Source organism: Scatophagus argus, chromosome 17 (assembly GCF_020382885.2).
Source record: "Scatophagus argus isolate fScaArg1 chromosome 17, fScaArg1.pri, whole genome shotgun sequence".
NCBI lineage: Eukaryota > Metazoa > Chordata > Actinopteri > Scatophagidae > Scatophagus > Scatophagus argus.
The window spans coordinates 6,601,186-6,621,472 of record NC_058509.1 but is presented as its reverse complement, the minus strand read 5'-3'; the positions used below and the strand labels follow the sequence as shown (position 1 = coordinate 6,621,472).

Sequence of the window (20,287 nt, the reverse complement as noted above, 5' to 3'; positions counted from 1 at the left end):
GTTTGTCATGCGCTGGTGTTGTCTGATCCGAGGCCATCCACACAGCTTGTGCTAAATGATTGAGACGGATATGCAGCCAATCGGTGTCGAAGAGGGCAAGGGTTTCAAAGAGCTAGTTTGGCACCTCGAGCCAGAGTACGTTATGCCACCAAGGGCTACTGGTCTAAACTAATTTAAAAAGAACCCTGAGAAGATGAAGGATGAGCTAAAAGTCAAACCTCAGACAGTCTTGCCAAGAAGCTCACTAAGGATTTTGGAGATATGGGGCCGCAATGTCTTCCCTGCTCCCCCTTAATAATTAACCGGATAGTTATCTGTGAAATAAGTGTTAGGCTATCCAAAGCAAAAGTAACTGAAATTAACATCCCTTCTCGGGAACACAAGAGAGCGTTTGTCACGTTGGGCTTGAAATGACTAATGTCTGGCCACCGTGTGCTCTGTGGAGACGTGTGCCAAGACTGGAGGTCCTGCATGAGCGAGGAGAGCTCCGGCTTCAGGTGCAATGTGGAGGCGGTAGAAAACCAGGCACCTTGTGATGATTAATGAGCTTCACCTCGTGCCAGCAATTTTAAACACACTGTCCTGATCATGAGTGTAAGCTGCACACACTCAAACAGCTTTGTGACAACTGTTGTCTCTCTCCCCCATCTCACTCACTTTCTGACTCACACACGCAAACATAAACTGAATAAATGCTGCTGCACAGTCGATGGAAGTGAGGAAATGCTGCTGATTTGGACTGGAGCTGTTGATGGAGCTGTTACCTGAGCCTCTTTGAAGCCATACCCTTTTGCTTGTGTTTGCGTTGATATTTCTTTTCAGTCCACAATTAACAAAGCCGTAAGTGCCACCACATCACTGGAATTAATTTGTTCATGGCTACCTTGACCAAGTAGGATCCATTTTGCTATGTTGTTATTTATTTTGGGGTAGTACAATGTCTCGACATCTAAACAAGACTGTCATACTTGATATAGTCTGAATCAGAGAACTTCCCTGCTGTGTGAAAGAGCTGATTAATCACAAATACGATGATATCACCTGTTCTTTCTGGTGTACATCACTATTAAATACATACAGAACAGGTAACTGCCTTTTTGCAAACTGCCATACCTTGCTGCGTGTTCTCCATGCATGAAGTGTTTTACGTGAGGCATAGGGGCCTCTGAACATATCATAAAGCAGCCTGCATTAATGAGCTCTGCAGTAAAGAAGGTGCCTCTGAAAATGTACTGAACACTTGCTTCATTCTCTTTGGCAGCACTCTTCTCAACAGTGTCAGCTCTTTCGTTCTGCTGCTTGACAATGTTCCAAACCCCCTCGGCTTACCACAGCTTCAGCGTGAATCAAGGCCTGTTTCCAGTGATATTCCTCATATATATATATATATATATTAGTTTTTTTGGTACCTATTTTTCTATTCCAATACCAGACCTATTTCATGCCTTTGTCACCCTAGCACATGTCAGTGGTTGCAGTTGGAATTATCTGCACAATAAGCAGGCTTTGTTCTGAAAATGCCACAGTATATGTGAGAGCCCTTCATCTCTACCTTTTTTTTTTTTTTTTTTTTTTTTTTAACCGAGGACTGACCTGAGAGTTGTTGGCATTAGCACAGAGGCTCACATAGTGAATGGAGGCTTTATCTTTGCTATTCTAACAAGGTAAAGTCTCTGCAGCCACCCATTCAACCCGCCTTCAAAAAAAAAAAAAGGGAAATGAAATAATCTTTTCTTTCCTTGAGTTAAGCATTTTTTGGTCTTGAACAGCTGTAGCATTTTTGAAAAAATAATGGTCTGCAAATGGAAATAGATGTTCCCTGTCTGTGTGTTTGTTATGTTTCTTTATACTCATCCAGACGTCTTTTTCTTCATTTGCTTTAGGTTCAACTACAGATCGACACACCACCTCACCACAAATGGCTTCTATGAGTTCCTCAACTGGTTTGATGAAAGGGCCTGGTACCCCTTGGGCAGGATCGTTGGTGGCACAGTAAGTTTCTACTTAAATTGACGCGGTCAGGCTCCATGTTTTACATGTTTTCTGAGATGCCCTTTTAGATCTCACAAGATTGAATTTGCAGGCATACTCGGAAATGTGCATTTCAGTGCTCTTTCCCTCTTGTTGTCTGAAGGATACACTGACAGGGAGTCCATAGTTCTGCAGGGAGACTTAAACACTCCTATGGGTGATGATGGTGCCAGTGGAATAAGTGACAGTGAGTGGTGGCTTGCAAACAGGGGGAAATGGTGTACTGGAAATGACACTGTGTCTGACTTATGAACTTCAGATTGTGGAGAAGTAGTACAGCTCCCATCCTGGCTGTGGAAGCTCTTTCAGTGTTTAATCTTAGAAGACTAGATACTGCAGGGGCCATGGGATTTGCCCATTGATTGGTGTTTTTTGTGCTTGGAAATTGGCTTATGGCCGTATCTCACAGGTAATTTTGTTAGGGGAGCACTTCTGGAATACAAGACGTTGAGGCCACTGATGCAATACAGAATGAGAGCTGTGTAAGTGAAAGATATTTTCAGAAGACATCGGTCTTTGCTGGAGGTTTTTCCCTTATGATTTTCATGGTTGAATCTAAAGGTAGAGCTGAGGTGTAGAGAGGTTGTTTTTTGTTTTTTTTTTACAGTTTTATTATTTCAGGATTGCATCACTGCATTTTGCTGATGATGTAGCAGTGTTGGCTTAGTCAGTATGTGACCTTTGGTGTGAACTGTCTTGCTCTGTGCCAGACTATAAAGCAATAGGGGTGAGAGTCAGCAGCTCCCAAGTCTGAGACCATGTTACTTTACTAGATTGCCTTCTCCAGCTCAGGAGCAAGTTGCTGGCCCAGGTGTATGAGAACAAGTAACTTGGGATCTTGTTCATGAGTTAGGGTAAGATGGAGCCTGAGATTGACAGGCAGCTCGGTATAGCATTATGGGTCATGTGAGTGTAACACTTGATTATGGAGGGAGCTAAGCCTGAAGGCAACGCTCTGGATTTGGTAGTTGATCTCTTATCTGTACTCATGAGCTCTGTGTAGTGACTGAAAGAGAGAGATCACAGATCCAAGCTGCTTTAATGGATTTTACTACCAAGGTTTTCTTGGCTCACCCTTTGAGATAAGGTGAAGAGGTCAGACACACAGGAGGATCATGGTGTAGAACCACAGTTCTCTTGTGTTTTACCAGGCAGACCCTGAACATGCTGGAAGATATACAGATCCCACCTGGCCTGGGGCTGTCCCAGGAGATGTTGACTGGGAAGTAGGAAGTATGAGTTATCTTGCTTAGCCTGCTGCCAGTGTGACAACAACCTAGTCGAGTTGCCAAAAAAGAGTGGATGGAAGAAGTTTTATGTAAGCCATGGCAGGAATTTGTGGGGGAAATCTGCAGTCTCGACTTCTATATTAAAGGGCAATCAGAAGGATAATCTCTAATCAACCTTAGAACCGAGGTGGCTGCAGTCAGTCCACCAGTCAATACAGTCAGCCATCAGTTTATGTTTTAAATCATACTGAAACATATAAAAATACCCATGACCATCATGACCCAAAGGCCCAGAAAAGCACCCAACAATAGATTTCTGCCTTGATGCAGTTGTACAGTGTAAATATCTAAATAGAAAATTGGCACTGATTGCTATACCTGCTGTTTGTAGTATCCTCACTTCTATTTTTTATGAGTGTAGGCTAGGCAGTGCAGGGATACCATAGAGACCTGTAAACCTTTGCCAGGGTGCAAGGATTTAAGTCACAATCCAGTAGCAACAGCAAGCTGTTAACTTGACAGATTTCCCTCGGTTGGCATGGCCTCCCTGTTTACCAGCAGCAACGACTGCTGTGAAACATTGACCCCATTCAGTGAAAAATACAATGTACAGATTCCAGCTAATTTATCTCCATTTCCCCCACCTGCCCTCCTCTGTGCATCCTTTCTCCCATCCTCATCTTCTCAGCCCTGCATCCTTTGAGGCCTGTGTGAGTAAAATACTATTAGCCTATCTATCTCCCTCTCCTCTTTAACAACCCCACCTGCCTTTTTTTTTTTGACTAAGCTTCATAGATCCACCAGGCCCTTAATTCAAAATAAATATGAAACTGTCTCGAAACTTCTGTTATGAGGGCCAGCTGGAAGGCTTGGATAGAACCTGGCCCTTGCTGTTTTTAGTGCAACTCCTTTTCCCTTCTCACTCTTTCCTCTTGTCACCATGTAGTGTAAACTCAGTTCTGCAGACTGATCGGAGAGATCCTCTGCACAGACGAGACAGCAAGGTATTTTAAATGTTGTTCATTGCAATCAGTTGCAGTTATCATTACAGCGCCAAGCAGATGGTGCAGGGCAGGAGCAGTAGCCACGCTACATGATGATACTTGAATATAGAATTCACTACGGCACAAGAGACACAAGAAATTGAAATCCAAAACTCATCCATCAGCATTCATCTGTCATATGCAATTACCATCAGCTACTGGTTGCAGTTATGACAGGATATAATGGATGTGCTGGATATGTTACACTGCATAGATACTTGGATTAAGCCTTGTAGCCTTAGCGTTTAGACTGAAAGTCTTGATTGGGCTGATAATTGTAATCGGAAGACGTATAGTTTAAAGTTAATTGCCATGACATTTGCAAGATCCCTGTGCTGCACAATGCATTGTCTTCTGCATACAAATAAGCACACAATCAAACACAGCTCACATCTTTCCCCTGTACGCTTGTATTGACATTTCATGGATGTATGAGTAAATAAACAAATAACTGCAGAGCAATTTACACATGGTTCAACAGAAGAGAGAAGAGTATATAGCAAGTTAGACTTGTTCTCTTAAATTTACCTTCACATGAGTCATTTAATTTTCCAGGTGAAGATGACTGAGGCAAAACATTTTGATTTGTTCAGCAGACTATCCCCAACAAGACCAGTCTGTTTGTTCATTTATCTCCGATTCAGATTGAACTTCATGGTCCAAAGCTTTATTACACAACAAATAAGTCAACTGTTCAATGCAGAACCCAGCATGAAAGAAATACTCACAATAAAACTATATACGATTGCTAAAACGGCTTTAAAACAAAACAAGTGTGGATATAAACCCATATGATTTCTGATGCCCTTAACTTCATGTTAAGTGTTAATCTGAGAGATAGATTAACAATATGTCATGCACTCTCTGCATTGTGGTCATATGTGTTACTCTAAACAGTGTTGGCAGACGATTGTTTCGTAGTTTGCTAGTTGTTATCATGCTAGTTCTGCTAGGAAATCTTCATATAAAACATTTTTTAACCGTTGAACGATGATGGTGCTCATGTTAGTATCAACGTATGTTGATTGAGCTTCAACCACTGGCTTGCTTTACATCTCACATTACTAACTTAATTCGAGTAGTTTGACCCGTCTGAAGAAATATGCACGGCAACATAATGGTTGTGACATTAGAGAGGGAAGCTGTCGTTAAATGATATCAAAGTCTGGTGATATTTTATGGTTTTGTCACGTCTTTGAGCTCTGCTGTTGTCCAAAAACTGTTTAAAGCATGTCAGTGAGTCGTACTATTGCTCCTTGTGACACAATTGTTCATTACCATGAACAAGGCTTTTATATTTCATTTTGATTCCTCATGCACCGTCTTGCTGCCATAAGTACTCACCAACTGTATTAAACTGTAGCTGAAGATAGTCCCCAGTAAATGTATTATTTACTCCTGTTTGAGTAATGTTTTCTAAAAAAAAAAAAAACACACCATGCGCAGCTGTCTGAGGAAATTGCAGTGACTTTTTTTTTTTTTTTTTTAAAAATGAGTGTTTTTTTTGCATCTTCAGGAGGAAATGAGTTTGAGGCTCAGAGCCTCAGACAGTATTGTTGGTTTTGTTCTTTTCATGGGATCTGTTGACAATAAAATATATAGCATTTTGCCAGCCTTGTTCTTTAACAGCTAACAACTCCACATTGGACTTGGAGGAAGTTCATTGCCAGATGGTAAGACACGTTTAGTGTTATAGGGTTCACAGGCATTTTGAATAGCAGGTGGGTGGGTCATTCTGTTGGCCATACTAAATGCAAGTGTCTCCATGGAGTATGCAAATCGATGCAAAATGCAGCTGATCTAGGAATTGATGGGGAGGGGAGATCTGACAGAACTCCTTCAAAGGTTCAACCTGCTGGCTCTGTGATGGATCGACAACCATGTCATTTTTATCTGCTGTATCTTTATCTGAGTGGCTGAGGTGGGATTGGTGCCATGCTCAAGAGCACAATGATGGTAGTTGCTGGAGTAACAGTCAGTAAGAGTAAATCCACTCACTCATATTTACTGTGTTGGATGATTATTAAAATTCCCCTTGTTTCCCCTTGTTTGCGTGACTGAGCTAGATGATTTTCTGAATATAGATGCCAGGCTTCAGGGAAGAAGGGCATTTATTTTACTCCCACACTGCATTCAGAATTCATAAAATGAATGTGTGAGAGTTTTTATTTGCATAGGTTTGATAAAAAGCATAGGTTTTATGCTTTTTATCAAACCTATGCTTTTGAAACAGGCAGGGGTGTTGTCAAGTGCTGGGTTCCTCTCAGATTGGCAGTGTGTCTAATAGCCCACAAGGCAGTCACCATCCATGGCCTTTGTTTAAAAAAAAAAACAAAAAAAACTTAAAGTAGTTTAGGAATTTCAGAGTTAGACTCCTTCTTCATTGTCATAACATTTTAACAATGCCATTCTCCCTTCTCATGCGTGGTGGCCTGTGACCCTTTTGTCTCCAGGTAGAATTCATAAAACTGCCTTTCCCATATCTGACTACAGTGACCAAGACTCTTGTCTGTTGCATTCAACCCTTTGCCCACCAGAGCTCTGTTCAACACTCCCTGTCAGCCACTATAGTTCACTTTTCTTACTCTGTCTCTGCAACTTCTTTATCTTTCATCATCTCTCCTCTGCTGACTGCCTCTGCTTTCCTCTAATGTCTCACTGTCTTTTCTCACCTTCACTATGCCGATGAGAGTAATTCTTTACTCTCATCCTTATCCTGACCCCCTTATTTTATTTAAAATCAGACAGATGATGCTGACAGTCCTCATTAATTGTGTATGATAGCGTTAAGTCTCTAGTGCTCAGATGGGTCACGCTGTTTGGAAGACAGACAAGGCGATATCAGTTAATGTGACACTTTAGTGCCTTTCTGCCTGGACCGGTCCAGCTGCCCTCTCCCATCTTATCTCTCTTTTCACTCCCACACTCCCTCCATTCCCCAGAGGATGACTGTCAGTTGCTCTTTCTCCTGAGCCATAGATAAGGGAAGGAAAGGCTTCTCTAATGTGACAGTCTATAACAACAGTGGGCTGTCAAACCAATAAACCACTCTTTGTTGCCATAAGGACAATGACTCAAAAGCATTTTTGGCAACAGCTTTGGTCAGTACTAGTTGATGATATTTTCATAATGAACAAGCTATGTAATGTTTTCTCAAATGCTGATTTAGAAAAAAAGTGTTGACAAATTATACACAGATTTTTTTCCATAAAACTCAATGCAAAGTATACTTGGCTATGATGGCCGGCCTCCATTTCTGTAATGCTTTGGAGGCCTGGGCCCTACCACAGTGTTCAGAATGGGTAATCATTACAAGGGTAGTTTTGTAAATGACAGGATACCGCTCCAGTAGGCAGTCCAATCCTCAGAGCCGAGAGGCAAGACGTGGTTGATTTTCGCCGAAGTAGATTGGTTGATGAATCTTGGGTCTCCTAGGCACTGGCTAATTAGAGACATGAAGACCTGAGTTTATTAGCAGCAAGGCAAAGTGCATTGACTGCAGCTACAGTGAACACACATCGGGGATATCACTCACAACATTAAACACAACCTCAGTTTTTTTTTTTCCTTCAGACTGCCAGTACATTGCACAGACCCTAATTGGATCTGCTCTCACATATAGACGATACAGTACCACGAGTCCTCGCCTACTCACGCCTCAGCTTCTACTGAGTGGAGGCTTTAATTTGTTACAAGTTTCTGTTTAAAAACATCACAGTGCAACAGTTTTTTATACCAGACTAATTGTCTAATTTGTTGTTTGTTATGAATTATCTGAATCTGAATTAATTGATAATGAATATGATTGGTTTCTGCACCGTGTGGCAGTGCTGAGTGTTGGTCAAGTCTTGAGGCGGACTTAGCTAGTATTATTACATACAACAACTGGATGAGCTATACAGCATTTGTTTTGATATTTCTTTTCTTGTTCAGATTATGCTGAGACAAAGAAAAGCAGTGAATTTTCACATTTAAGAAACTGGAACCATGAAATTGCGTTTTCGCTTGAAATATTACTTAATCATCCTAGCCACCTTTTTATGTTTCTTTGTATTCACACCCTCTCCCTTCCTCTGCCCCTTTGCTCAGGTATACCCAGGGTTAATGGTGACTGCCGGCCTCATCCACTATGTGCTCAACTTCCTCCACGTCACGGTCCACATCCGTGACGTGTGTGTCTTTCTGGCACCGGTGTTCAGCGGTCTGACCGCCATCTCCACCTTCCTGCTGACACGGGAGCTGTGGAACCAGGGTGCAGGGCTGCTGGCGGCCTGCTTCATTGCCATCGTCCCTGGTTACATCTCCCGTTCTGTTGCTGGCTCGTTCGACAATGAGGGTATCGCCATCTTCGCCCTGCAATTCACCTACTACCTCTGGGTATGAACACGTTGCAATCCTTCTGTACACGATAAAGTAATACAGGCAAACATGTAATTATCATGTGCCTGTGCACCTCTGATATTAAGTTTCAGGGTTATTTTAATGTGACAGTGACAGGAACTAGAATAAAGAAAAAACCATGAAAACGAAAACCATGTACTCACTGTTAGGCAGTGTTTAAATCAGCTTTCGCTGAAATAAATGTGTCAATCTGGTGTTCTCAGTCTGTTGTTTATGTTTAAGGCAGGTGGGCTTTATATAGTGATAAAAGTAGTCCTATTTTCACTCTTGCTTGGCCTTAGGCGTTGAATTATTTATCCAGAGCCATGAAAGGCACACTGGACATCTATGCTGACCATTTGGAGTCCAGGAAACAGCCTTCTGCACTGTGAAACCTTCACAACAGGATGATATTTAAGAGTAAATATGACAAGATCTTGAGTTAAAGGTTGAATATCCCCCTCAAAATTTGATTTACTCTTCTAAAATACATGTAAACACAGCAGGTTGTGTTTTTCTCCACGACACAGCTGACCTTGTTGGATCAGATGTGTTCAACTTTATTTTTTATGTAACAAAAAAATATTTTTCTCGCTGTGTTTTAAAACATAACTTGTCAAGGTTGTTCTCACTCTACAATGTAGACCTTGACGGAACAAAGAAATTCCAATATGCATGCACCTTGAATATTTGCAGGAACTAGAGTGCAAAGAATTTTTAAATTGGTCTTCCACAGCAGGTGGAAGGAAGGAGCTTTTCAAGTTGTAAGGTGTCTGAAACAGACTTTTCAGTCAGCCTCAGTCTGTCCACTCTTTTGAGTTGCATCAGCAGCTACCTGGAAACCCTGCAGCTATCTTACTATAAATGCAGTTTGTGTGTGTCTGTGTGTGTGTATGTGTGAAGTTGAGGAGCTCTAATTTGCAAACAATTTTATCAGCATTCGTTCTTGTTATTGAAGTTGACCTTGACAAGTATTGACTTTTTCTTTTCTGTATCGAGCCATATCCATTCAGTGATTTTTGTTTTTTAACTTAAAAACTCAGAGCTGGAATGGAAAGGTAGCTTGAGAACTCAGTGTGTCCAGATAACCAGCTTAATGGAAATGGACGTTATCAGCTTCTTCTGTTTAACCAGGCTTCTGTTTAGATTGAAGAGGTGAGTTGAGATTTCAAATGCTATTTATATGCAACAGGTTGGGAGCAGCACAAGACACATTTGATGAAAATTCCCCTGGGGGAATGATATTGTTGTGTTAAAGATAGAGTTGAACGTAAAGCCATCAATAGACTCAATGGAAATTACAGAAAACAAAAGAAAAAAATGAAAATAGAGTAAATGAATGACTTATGCATGTCTTGCTACATGCTACTAATACTTAAACATTTAGGCTTACATGAACATTTATTAATTTTATCCAGACGGACATACAAATTAGAGCATATTGGGTAAGTAAGTAGAAGACATAGGTCAAAGAAAAAGATTCTGCGGACTGTGTGACACCTCGGTATAAACTTTTTGTGCTATTTTTTTATTGTTGTTGTTGTTTGCAGTTCAGTGTTTTTCTGTTTCCAAATCAACATATGTGTTATTTTTAATATGATTACGCAATTTATTCGTCATTTGAATTCTCAAGGGAAGGTCAAATTGGCTGAATGGCAGCAGCACACCATGTTAGGCTCATCAGCCGGAAAACTGGTATGCTAACCATCCTCCTCCAAGGGTGTTTTCAGTAACTCAACAGAAACGAGCTTTCCATTATGCATGCCACAGGCGAGTGGTAATAGTAGCTCGTAGGATATTTGTCCAATTTTTAATTCACCTTCAAGGCGTTGATCTCCCTTTATGCTCCGGTGTAAAGACATGCTGCATGACGGAGGCTTTCATCCATGTAGAAGTAGTGATGCAGATATTTTGTCATGCTGTGCCTCACTGCTGGTTGTCGCAGCGTAACAGGTTTGGCAGCGCAGTTGCCGCTAGGTTGGAAGGGATATTTTTTATCTGTTCAAGTATTCAGCTATCCGAATTTATGTCAGTTGTCAAATTGTGCACGGATGCATCTCAATGTGCAGGTTCAAGTTAGTATGAGCCACTAGGCTCAAGCGTGGACAGCCGTATGACCCTTCTTTGAACTTGCTTGCTGTCATTCATGTGGCAGTGACCTGTGCTTTATTGTCCAGGTGGGTGGCAGAGCACAGCTGTTGTGTCTACAAGTACCGATACAGTACAAATGACTCTGTGTCTGTACCAGCTTAACAGAAACCTAACAGCTCTCTCACATACAGTGCATACCTGGAAGCAACACATATTTGTTGCTTTTATATATGAGGAAAAATACAAACCACACAGATTTTTAATGTCAAATACACCAGGAATCCAGGAATAGATTTTAAGATCAGTGAGATCAACAAAAACAGGCATGTAGTGATCATTTCCACAAACATACGCCAGTTTTTACATATTGAACATATTGAGCATGAGCAAAAACCAAAGGCGATACAGCTCATACAACTTTGACTTAATCAAAACAAAGACAACAATCCAGACAGTACTGAGTACAAATGTATATTGAAATTTGCTCAGAAAGAGCAAGGGACCAAGGGAATCAACAAGGGCTCTGAGTCAGGATGAAGTGCATTGACATAGTACTTTCTACTGTCTAAATTTCAGTTCAGTTTGGCCCACCAGTTGTTTCTAGCAAAAATCATTTAATATACAAATAATTAAAATATAATAATATTTTTATTTTTATCATCTGTGCACAGCAGAACGAGTGACATTTAGAGACACAAAGAGAGCCTTTATTGTTCCTGTTTGGTCATGCATTTTTTAATCCTCTGTGCTGTGATAACCATGGCTGGAGGCATTTGTGTTTTCAAGTTGTCTGTCCCTCCATCCATCCAGTTTCTTTGAATGACGTTTTGTATCCAAAAGGTCAACAGTCAGCTTCACCGTAACATCGCAACGTCCCGCAGAAACACTTTTTTGGCCACTCAGGAAAAGGACAGATTTGTACCATATTTCTTATTTGGTCAGGCACTGCATTGGTGACACTAGTATTGGGTGCCTACCTTGAAACTATGCTGATTGTATATCTACTGAGGGCTTTTTGTTTTCAGATTTGTAGCTTCAGGTGATTGCTGTTGCACCATGTGACGAAGAACTCTTATCATTCACTACAGATATGAATCTGGACAGACATCTAAGCTGCAACTTGACTGGTGGTTGCCCCCAGTACATCTGTACTAGACTCGAATTCATCTTTTTTTTTTAATTTTACACATGAAATTGACTATTTTCCAGGACTCATGCATAGACTGTCACCATAACCGTTTGTCCCCGAAATCTTTATGAGAGACACCTTTGTCACTGCACCGTCATAACGACCTCGTCATCTTGTGCGTGCGATCAATAAATCTCCAGGTGAGGCAGGTGTTCCTCGCAGCAGCCATCACTGCCTCTTAAGGTGATGTGTCATCAACCAAGCAGTGACACTGAAAAAAACATCCTCCCTCTGCTCACCTGCCACCTCTCACGTCCTCTGTTCTATTTGGCGGGGGCCCTGAAAAACAATCACCCAGGCCACGCACCACTGCTTCCCATTATCAGTCTCATTTACCCACATTTGTCTTTGCATTTTCCTTTCCCCCTCTTTCATCTCGTCTCCCTTTAATTGCCATTGTCTTCCTTTGTCCCTGCCATTGTCTTGCTCTTGCCATGTTCTGCTTTCTCTCTCCACTTTCTTGTTCTTCCCGCTTCGCTTTCTCTTCCTATATCTCATTATTGCACATCCCTGTCTTTCACTCTCTTCCTTGTCTCTTTAACCATGTCCCCTCTTGCACATGGCGAAAAGGCACAAAGCCGTTCACTCAAGTCTCAGCCCAATCTTCATTATCCGACTCCTCCATTTTATTCGCTAATAACCCATTCAACTCCACTTGCTTAATCTGTGTTTACCCCCCCCACACACACACACAGACCCCAACTCACACACACTCGCACACCCTGCCATAATCTATAATTGAATCCTCTCACACCCAGGAGAGCTGCTCTTTTTAACACCACAGCTCTTCGTAACATGAACACACACGCACACACACACACAGTTGCACTGCCTCCCCTTCGTGCTCTAACCCAGTGCACCATGGCTACATTGTTGTAGCGGTAATTCCACTCATTCTTTCAGCTCACATTTAATTAGCTGGACTGGTATCACACTGTGTGACTTCTGTGTCTTCACAAAGAGAGTGATGGCAGAGAGGGCAGTTGGAAGAGGAAGGATTGAGGAGAACACAGCAGCTGGAACTCAAACTGTTGTCATTCTAATCTGTCATTGTGTTTAATTTCACTTCTAAGCCAGAAAAAAGTTTATTTGGAAAAAAAAAAGTATTTGGATAGTGTTGTGGTGGTGTTTGGAAAGTGGCCAGTTTCCACTAAAACAAATGCAATTGAATAAACCAATCCTGCAATGAATCTTGCCTGTGTGATAATTTGATGCTCCAGTTTGTGGGGGTGTCACCAAGCACCAAATACTAGAAACATCCCAGTGTGAAACAACACAACTGATCACCAGCAGAGACCACAGCCTCCACAATAACCATGTAGTTGAATTAACGCCTCTTTAAAGCTACATCAATGAAAGATGGGCAGTCTCACCTATGTGCAGGAGGGATTTATTGCAGGATTAGAATACGCTACTAATATATTTTCCCTCCTCCCTCATAACAGCCATTGTTCCAGATGACATGTTAGCCACTGACAAAACTACAGGAGCTGATTCTGTAAAAGACAATGATATGTTGCAGGATCATTTGAGTTTTATCACCACTGGGATTAGTAGTACTGATTTAGCTGTAATTTAATTATTAACACAAACACAGTACTTAAATGTCTCACTCTGTATCTATTATTAGACTATGCCCGTACAATAAAAAATGATTGGTATCTGCAACAGTACTGAATACGTTCAGCTGGCTCGCTGCACATAAATTCAGGCTGGATATACCAAAGAAAGACCAGTGGGGACAGAATCACCGATCCCTTTGATGAGTTTGTGGGGTTTTGGTCTCGTCTGGTATATCTGTACTTTGTCCCCCTTTGTATGTGTTGACTGATGTTAACGAGTGGGCTGTCAAGTTAGCAAAAAAACCCATTATACAACTTAGATAGACTTTTAAAAAGCAAAGAGTCTCTCCATGCAGCTCAATCAAGTGACCGCGGAGTTTGCTAAAAGGTACTTGGAGCTGTATTGGTTACTGGGGTGAGGGGTGAAAAATGAAACTTTTGTGGTCTGGACAGGCAATCAACCACCTGTCACCCAATCCACCCTCGGGAAATAAATCTCATCTGACAGGGGCTGTAGTCCTTTTACGCAAACCAAAGAGAGCATCAAGGTCCTAAAACATTCTCCTCTTCCACAAACAAAAGTCCCCCCTTTTTATAGGAGAAAAAGATAATTACCACAGACCTACTTACTGTGGCCCACCTCAACACAAAGGAAAGCACTGCTTGAGGATCCAGGGGTCTGTCTGTAACTCCCTGCTGGGTATTTAGGCAAGATCAGCTTGGCCCAGTGATCTCTGGTTCCCCGTCATCAGCAAATCTCAAGCATTTTTGCATGTGATGAAGCTTCTTGACAATCCCCCCCCTCCTTACCCCCTTTTCACTGGTACTCTCCTTGAGTATGATAATGTGATAGGTCACTTCATCTTTTATTCTGTGTGTATGCGTGCATATGTAAGCTTTTAATGTCTCCTTGTGTTTTTACATGTTAACATGTATACTTTATCTTTACTTTTTCAGCTGTATTTAAGAACACTGATCATTATCACAGAAAATGTGCAGCCTTTAGTTTCTAGTGTACCTGAAACACAAATTGTGGGTCTTCACATCTTGTTTAATGTTGAAGCATTGTGCTTATTTTGTGGTCTCTTCTCTCTTGTAGGTGAAATCGGTGAAGACGGGCTCTGTGTTCTGGACTATCGGCTGTTGTCTCTCCTATTTCTACATGGTAAGAATAATTCGCACAGAAGCACTAAAGTACTTGCTAGTACTTGCCTGAATTAGACTTATTGGTCTTAACCATCACAAGAACACATTATGACTTGTTATTCCACTCTGCCATCACTTCTAATAAATCAAGTAAAAGGTTACATGGGCTCATATCCATTTAAGCTGAATTCTGAATATTTTATTATTTTATTTGTTTTTTAATTGTTTTTTATTGTGTATTGTGTGTACAATTTTTTATTGTGTTTAAACATATAATGTGTTTATGCACTTTACGTTGTTTTGCTTGTGTTTGTTTCGCTGATTTTCAACCAGCTGCCCTAATCAGACAGAAACAGTGACTGATCAAGATCGCTGATTAGCGTTTGGTGTACTTTAGATTTTTATCAATTCTGGGTCAGATTCAGCTTATTGATTACAGTTCTTATAAACCTCCAACTAAGCCTCATGCTGTTAGCTCTCTCCACCTGCATCTGACAAATGTCATTTTTGCTGGCATCCATGAAATTAAACCAGTTTAAACTTGAAGACTAAGCTGACAAAACAAGAAACCTACCCAGCTCTAGAGAAGATACATTCTCATCCAGTGTTGCAGAAAATGCTGTCATGTTAGTCAGAGTTCCCCTTCATGCTGAAATTATTGTCATGTAAGTGCTAGGTTTTTATTATATATAATGTGGTCCTGGTCTGTCGTTTTTTAAACACCATATCTAAACACTACATTTGTGTTGACACAAGCTAACTGAAACACGGGACATATCTCACTTTATATTGGAGCTAGTTGCAAATTCAGAACTGGTTCTTAACAGTAAACCCTGTTCCTGAAATGGCAGCATTTGCAGGACCTTCGTCTGTCCAGCAGCCATGGTGATGCATGGAGACAGGGGAGGAGCAGCTCAGCCGGAGTTTTCTGCATTATTTATGAATTCAAGCACAAGCCCATCAGGAGTTCGATGAGAGAGATGAGATAAAAAGACGATCCAGGCACACTGCCTCTGTGACAGATTGTTTGTGTGTGCGTAAGCGAGAGGGAGAGGGGGAGAGGGTGTGATCGCCTATGAAAATCTCTGGCTTCTTGCTCATTTCAGGTTTAATCTCTGTGGCCGGCACTGAGACAGATATCAAATGAAACGGATTACTGAAATCCAGCTTCATCGATCACACTGGGCCACAGCAACCGGAAGGGATATGGGGTATGGGGTGAGGGGTGGTGATAGAGGATTGGAGAGAGAGAGAGAGAGAGGAATGATGGAAAGATGAATAGAGCAGGAGACAAAACCGAGGTTGCGGATAGGCATAGACAAAGGAAGAAAGAGAGCTGAGGAAAGATAAGGATAGAGGGGACAGCGAGATGGAAGGAACTACAGAATGATAAGACAGGACAGAGAATGTATTGTGATGTGTAACTTCTGCGCCGTACTAGTCAGCAGCAATGAGAACATTGGGTCTGCTATCTACTTATTACAACTTTATCTCCTTCACACCCTCTCTTTCCCTCACCCACTGTTTTACATGAGACATCTAGCAGCAAGCAGCAGACTAAGCTTGTATGTCTCCATCAACACTAACAACCTCCCGACTGCCCATTCCGTATCCTCTTGGTTCTGCACACAAAGTACAGCATACTCTCGTTGACCACCCCCTTCACCTTAGGCTATCAACTTAATCAGGATATAGCCACGGCTAAGTTTTCCCGTGGGGCTTAATCGAATGTGACAGTCGTAAAGCAGATATGGAGACAGAGAGGGGAGAGATCGCCTGCCTGTTATTGGCATAATCACAGAGGAAAGGACAGAGAAGGACGAGATTAAGAAGAGGATCAAAGCAGCAGGACCTACTGATGGACAGGAGCCACTGGGTCGCATTGCAGCACAACATCTTCCTTTCATCCCCTGGAGGGATGAAGTTGAGTGGATGAGGGTGGAATGAGGGGGAAAATGGCGAGAACAGAGCAAAAGCAGATATGTGGATCAACTACTGAGTACTTTTCTTTCCCAAAGCTTTAGCTTACTAAACTCTTCAGTCCCCTGCAGCAGAGCTACCAGTAACATTAGGGCATGCTAGGACTTCATTTGCTTAATCAAGTATTGATTAGATGAACAAAGACACCTCAGGCGATGTTTTAAGGATGATACAGTTTTCCCCATAGGTTGAAGCCTCTTAATAAAGTAATCAAAGAGTTAACCTGTCCTACAAAATATTTCAACATTTACAGAATGGATTACCATGAAATTTAGTGCAGACATTCATGTTTCCCAGAAGATGTATTCTAATGCCTTTGACAATCATCTGACTGTTCTTGTATCATCAACATGAGCTTGACCTTTGTGATTTTGGGTGAAATGTCTCAACAACTTTGGAACTGGGTTCTATATAAATTGGTACAGACATTCACACTCAGGTTTAAAGTTTAGTTTGTTCAGTACTTGCAAAGTGAAGGACGTTCTCATCAGCCTCTGTTGTACTTCATTTATTGTGGCAATTAATGAATATTGGCATGCTTTTCCTCAGAAAATTTGGAATACTATACCTGATGGGTATCAACATGAACATTGTCATTGTCAGCACACTGTTAACATTTAGCTCAAAGCACAGGTGTGCCCTGTGCTCACAACTAGATAAGCATTGTGTTAGAGTAAAATACAAGCAGGAGTCTGCCCTGTGTCAAGGTTTATCTCTGGAGCGATCACCATCTGACTCATGCAGGCACACACACACACATACAGATGTGCTACTTCACAAAGAAATCTACCAAGCAGTCCCAGTGTTTGAACTGCAACCTTTCTGTTGACCCTTGATTATTAAGAGTCTTTGATTTTAATGCCACCTTACAGTGCAGTAAATGAATAAGCACACACATATGGAACAGGTTTTTCAGAAAATAAACAACAAAACCCAACATGAGCACACAGGGAGGGAGAACGCTCACACACAGTTTTCCCTATTGCATGCTGTGTTCGCTATATCCTCTTCAGAGCGGCCCCTAGGTCATCAGATATGGTCAGTATGAAATGCAGAGAGCGATAACGGCTAAAAGACTCGGCTCCAAACATTTTCTGATTCCTGCCCTCAGCTGTTAGCCTGTGGTTTGGGCATAAGGCGCGCTGGTATGAGTAATTTCAAATAGTTTGCTTGTGCACATTCACAGACACACACACACACCTACCTTTGGTTTCTGTCATAGGCAAGGTCAAGTTGGTAAATTAGCAGGCAAGTTGCATTGTAGAGTTTGCTGAGTAACAAATTCCAACACCACCTTCCCGTCATGGTGGAGTCACCATGTTTTTTGTGAATACTGCTCATGATAGTTATGACTATTACTAACGTTGATAATGTTTTACTAGAATGTCAACTGCATGGTGGCACTTAAGTAAAAGTGAGAACCCTCATGTATTGGATGGATGGAAAATGTAGCCCAGAGAATGACTTGTAATAACTTTTCCCAGGGTTTTTCCTGGGAAAGACGTTGTCAGGTAGAACCAAAGGAAATTCATGAGTGCTCAAATGATAAGAAGTAAGAATAAAGATGGCAGTTCACATCCTCTCTGAATATTTTTTAATTGCAAATTATCAAACGACTGTTGAGCAGGTAATATAAAAAGGGCGTCTTTGTCTTCTAGCAGTCGGCTCCCATCCACAGCTGCTATACTTTACATATCTGACTGTACGGCTTAGCCAGTTGAGTTGCTTTGTTTTTACTGGGCCTGATAGCTCTGCTAGTGGTGATAGTACTCCTAGTGCTAATGGAAGAGAGGACTTCTGTGATGTCTCATAAAATGAAGGTGTTTCATGTCTTATGAAAATCTTTAAAGGGCGGAATAACAACCGCAGTGTCAAGTCCTGCGTCCTAGATAATGGAGCATGCTACAAATAGAAGTGACACATAAACCATCGACATGTGACATAACAAGACTGAGGAAATTCTTAAAAAGGACAGGCTGGCATGGTTTTTTGGGGAAAGCCACTTCAACAACTGGACTCCAGTTGGACTGGAATTGATATTGACTGAAATTAAACATTTTATCAGGATTGTTAAAAAAATATCCCCAATAAAAGAAGCTGTATCACCTAGCCCTAACCGGTTAAGAGTGCTGTGATGCATAGTCACCTCCTAAAGGCCCTCTGCACAAGAAACAAAAAAAGTCTGGCTTTGCTCTAGCGACATCAGCTGTACTGTTGTTCAAATATAACTAGCTTATATCAGCAGGCTCACATGCTAAACTAAGATCATGATCATGGTAAATATTGTACCCTCTCAACATTAGTGTTGGCATTGTCACTGTGGCTTTTAGCATTTAGCTCAAAGCAACACAGTACAGTTTTGGAGAGGTGGTAGCTTGGATATCAAGCAAACACGGCTCCCTTTTACAAGTTGAAACCTGTTATTAACTTTGAATTACCCCAGATATTAGAACTGCTGGTCAATCTCCATTTTCAGCTGGCCTGAACACAGTGACCATAGGAATTTTTCCACTATCCTTCCTTCTGACATGGCATTGGGCCTCTTGTGCTTATATGCAGTTAAGTGCCTAAAGGAGAAAAACGTAATGTTGAGTCTATGAGTCAGTAATGCACCTCACACATACCAGGGAGTCCAGCTGAGAGGTATTTTAAAGAGTCTCTTTTTGCATGGTTTTTGTAAACTGGCACATACAGTACCATGATTTCACAAACATGCCTATTGATTCACGCACCTTCACAATAAAGTGAGTCAAACAGCTGGTTTGACTTTCCCTTTATTACAGATACAGAGTGTTTGCTGCCTTTATGTTCTCTAAGCACTCCTGTTTTCCTGACTATATCATACATGCTTACTAAATAAGCATTTAGTAAGCTTACTAAATAAGCATGTATGATATGCGCAGCAGACGTGTGATATTAGGTTTTACAGCCACAGAGCCAGTAGTCTTGTACACTGAATGTTTTGAGTGTTATGTTTTCAATTAGTTCCCAGCCAGCAACAGAGACTTGATCACGTGCCCATGCGTGAAAATGACTTTTAAATTGAAGTCATCTCTGGTATTCATTCACATACTACTAAATGGCTGTTGCCATCTGAGAGAGCAGATGCATTACGACTGCCAAAAGATAATTGCACCTAACTATTCAACAAGAAACTTATTTAAGAGTTTTTCTTTCACTCTGTCTCTTAATGTGGCATATTAATCTTTTTATCAATTAGACATGATGTGCTCATTTTTCTGTGGTTGCGTAAGTGTAATGAATGCTCTTTTTATCGTACTCAGCAGGTGCAGTGGGGCTCTTTCTGTCAAGCTGCTGCGAAAAGGATCACAAAAATGTGCATATGCAAACCTTTTTCCTGTTAAATTTGCTCTCACTTTCTCTCGTTTCTCTGTTTCATTCTCCAGCGTTCTACAACTCTCTGTTCTCTTTTCCTTTGTTTCAATTACTCTCTGAACACTCGTTTTTTTCTGTTCTTTCTCTCTGGGTTTCTCTCCTGTCTGCTTCTCTAGTGCTCTCACCGTTTTCCATTTGCCCTTTGCTGTTGTCAAGTAGGGCAATTGAAAACTTGTCAGTGTTGTTTCTGTAGAGTTTTTTTTATTGCCCCCTCATACCGCTTTGTGATACTTAGCAGAC

General features: G+C 41.3%; 1 protein-coding gene across 1 annotated transcript in view; it reads left to right on the top strand.

Moving 5' to 3' along the window:
* The window catches only part of LOC124074262 (dolichyl-diphosphooligosaccharide--protein glycosyltransferase subunit STT3B), a 69,843-nt gene that overhangs the window by 29,505 nt on the left and 20,051 nt on the right, over positions 1–20,287 (top strand). Inside the window, exons 2-4 of the mRNA XM_046416963.1 lie at positions 1,884–1,992; positions 8,393–8,680; positions 14,625–14,690. Coding sequence (XP_046272919.1) covers positions 1,884–1,992; positions 8,393–8,680; positions 14,625–14,690 — 463 coding nt within the window. The remainder of the gene's footprint in view (positions 1–1,883; positions 1,993–8,392; positions 8,681–14,624; positions 14,691–20,287) is intronic.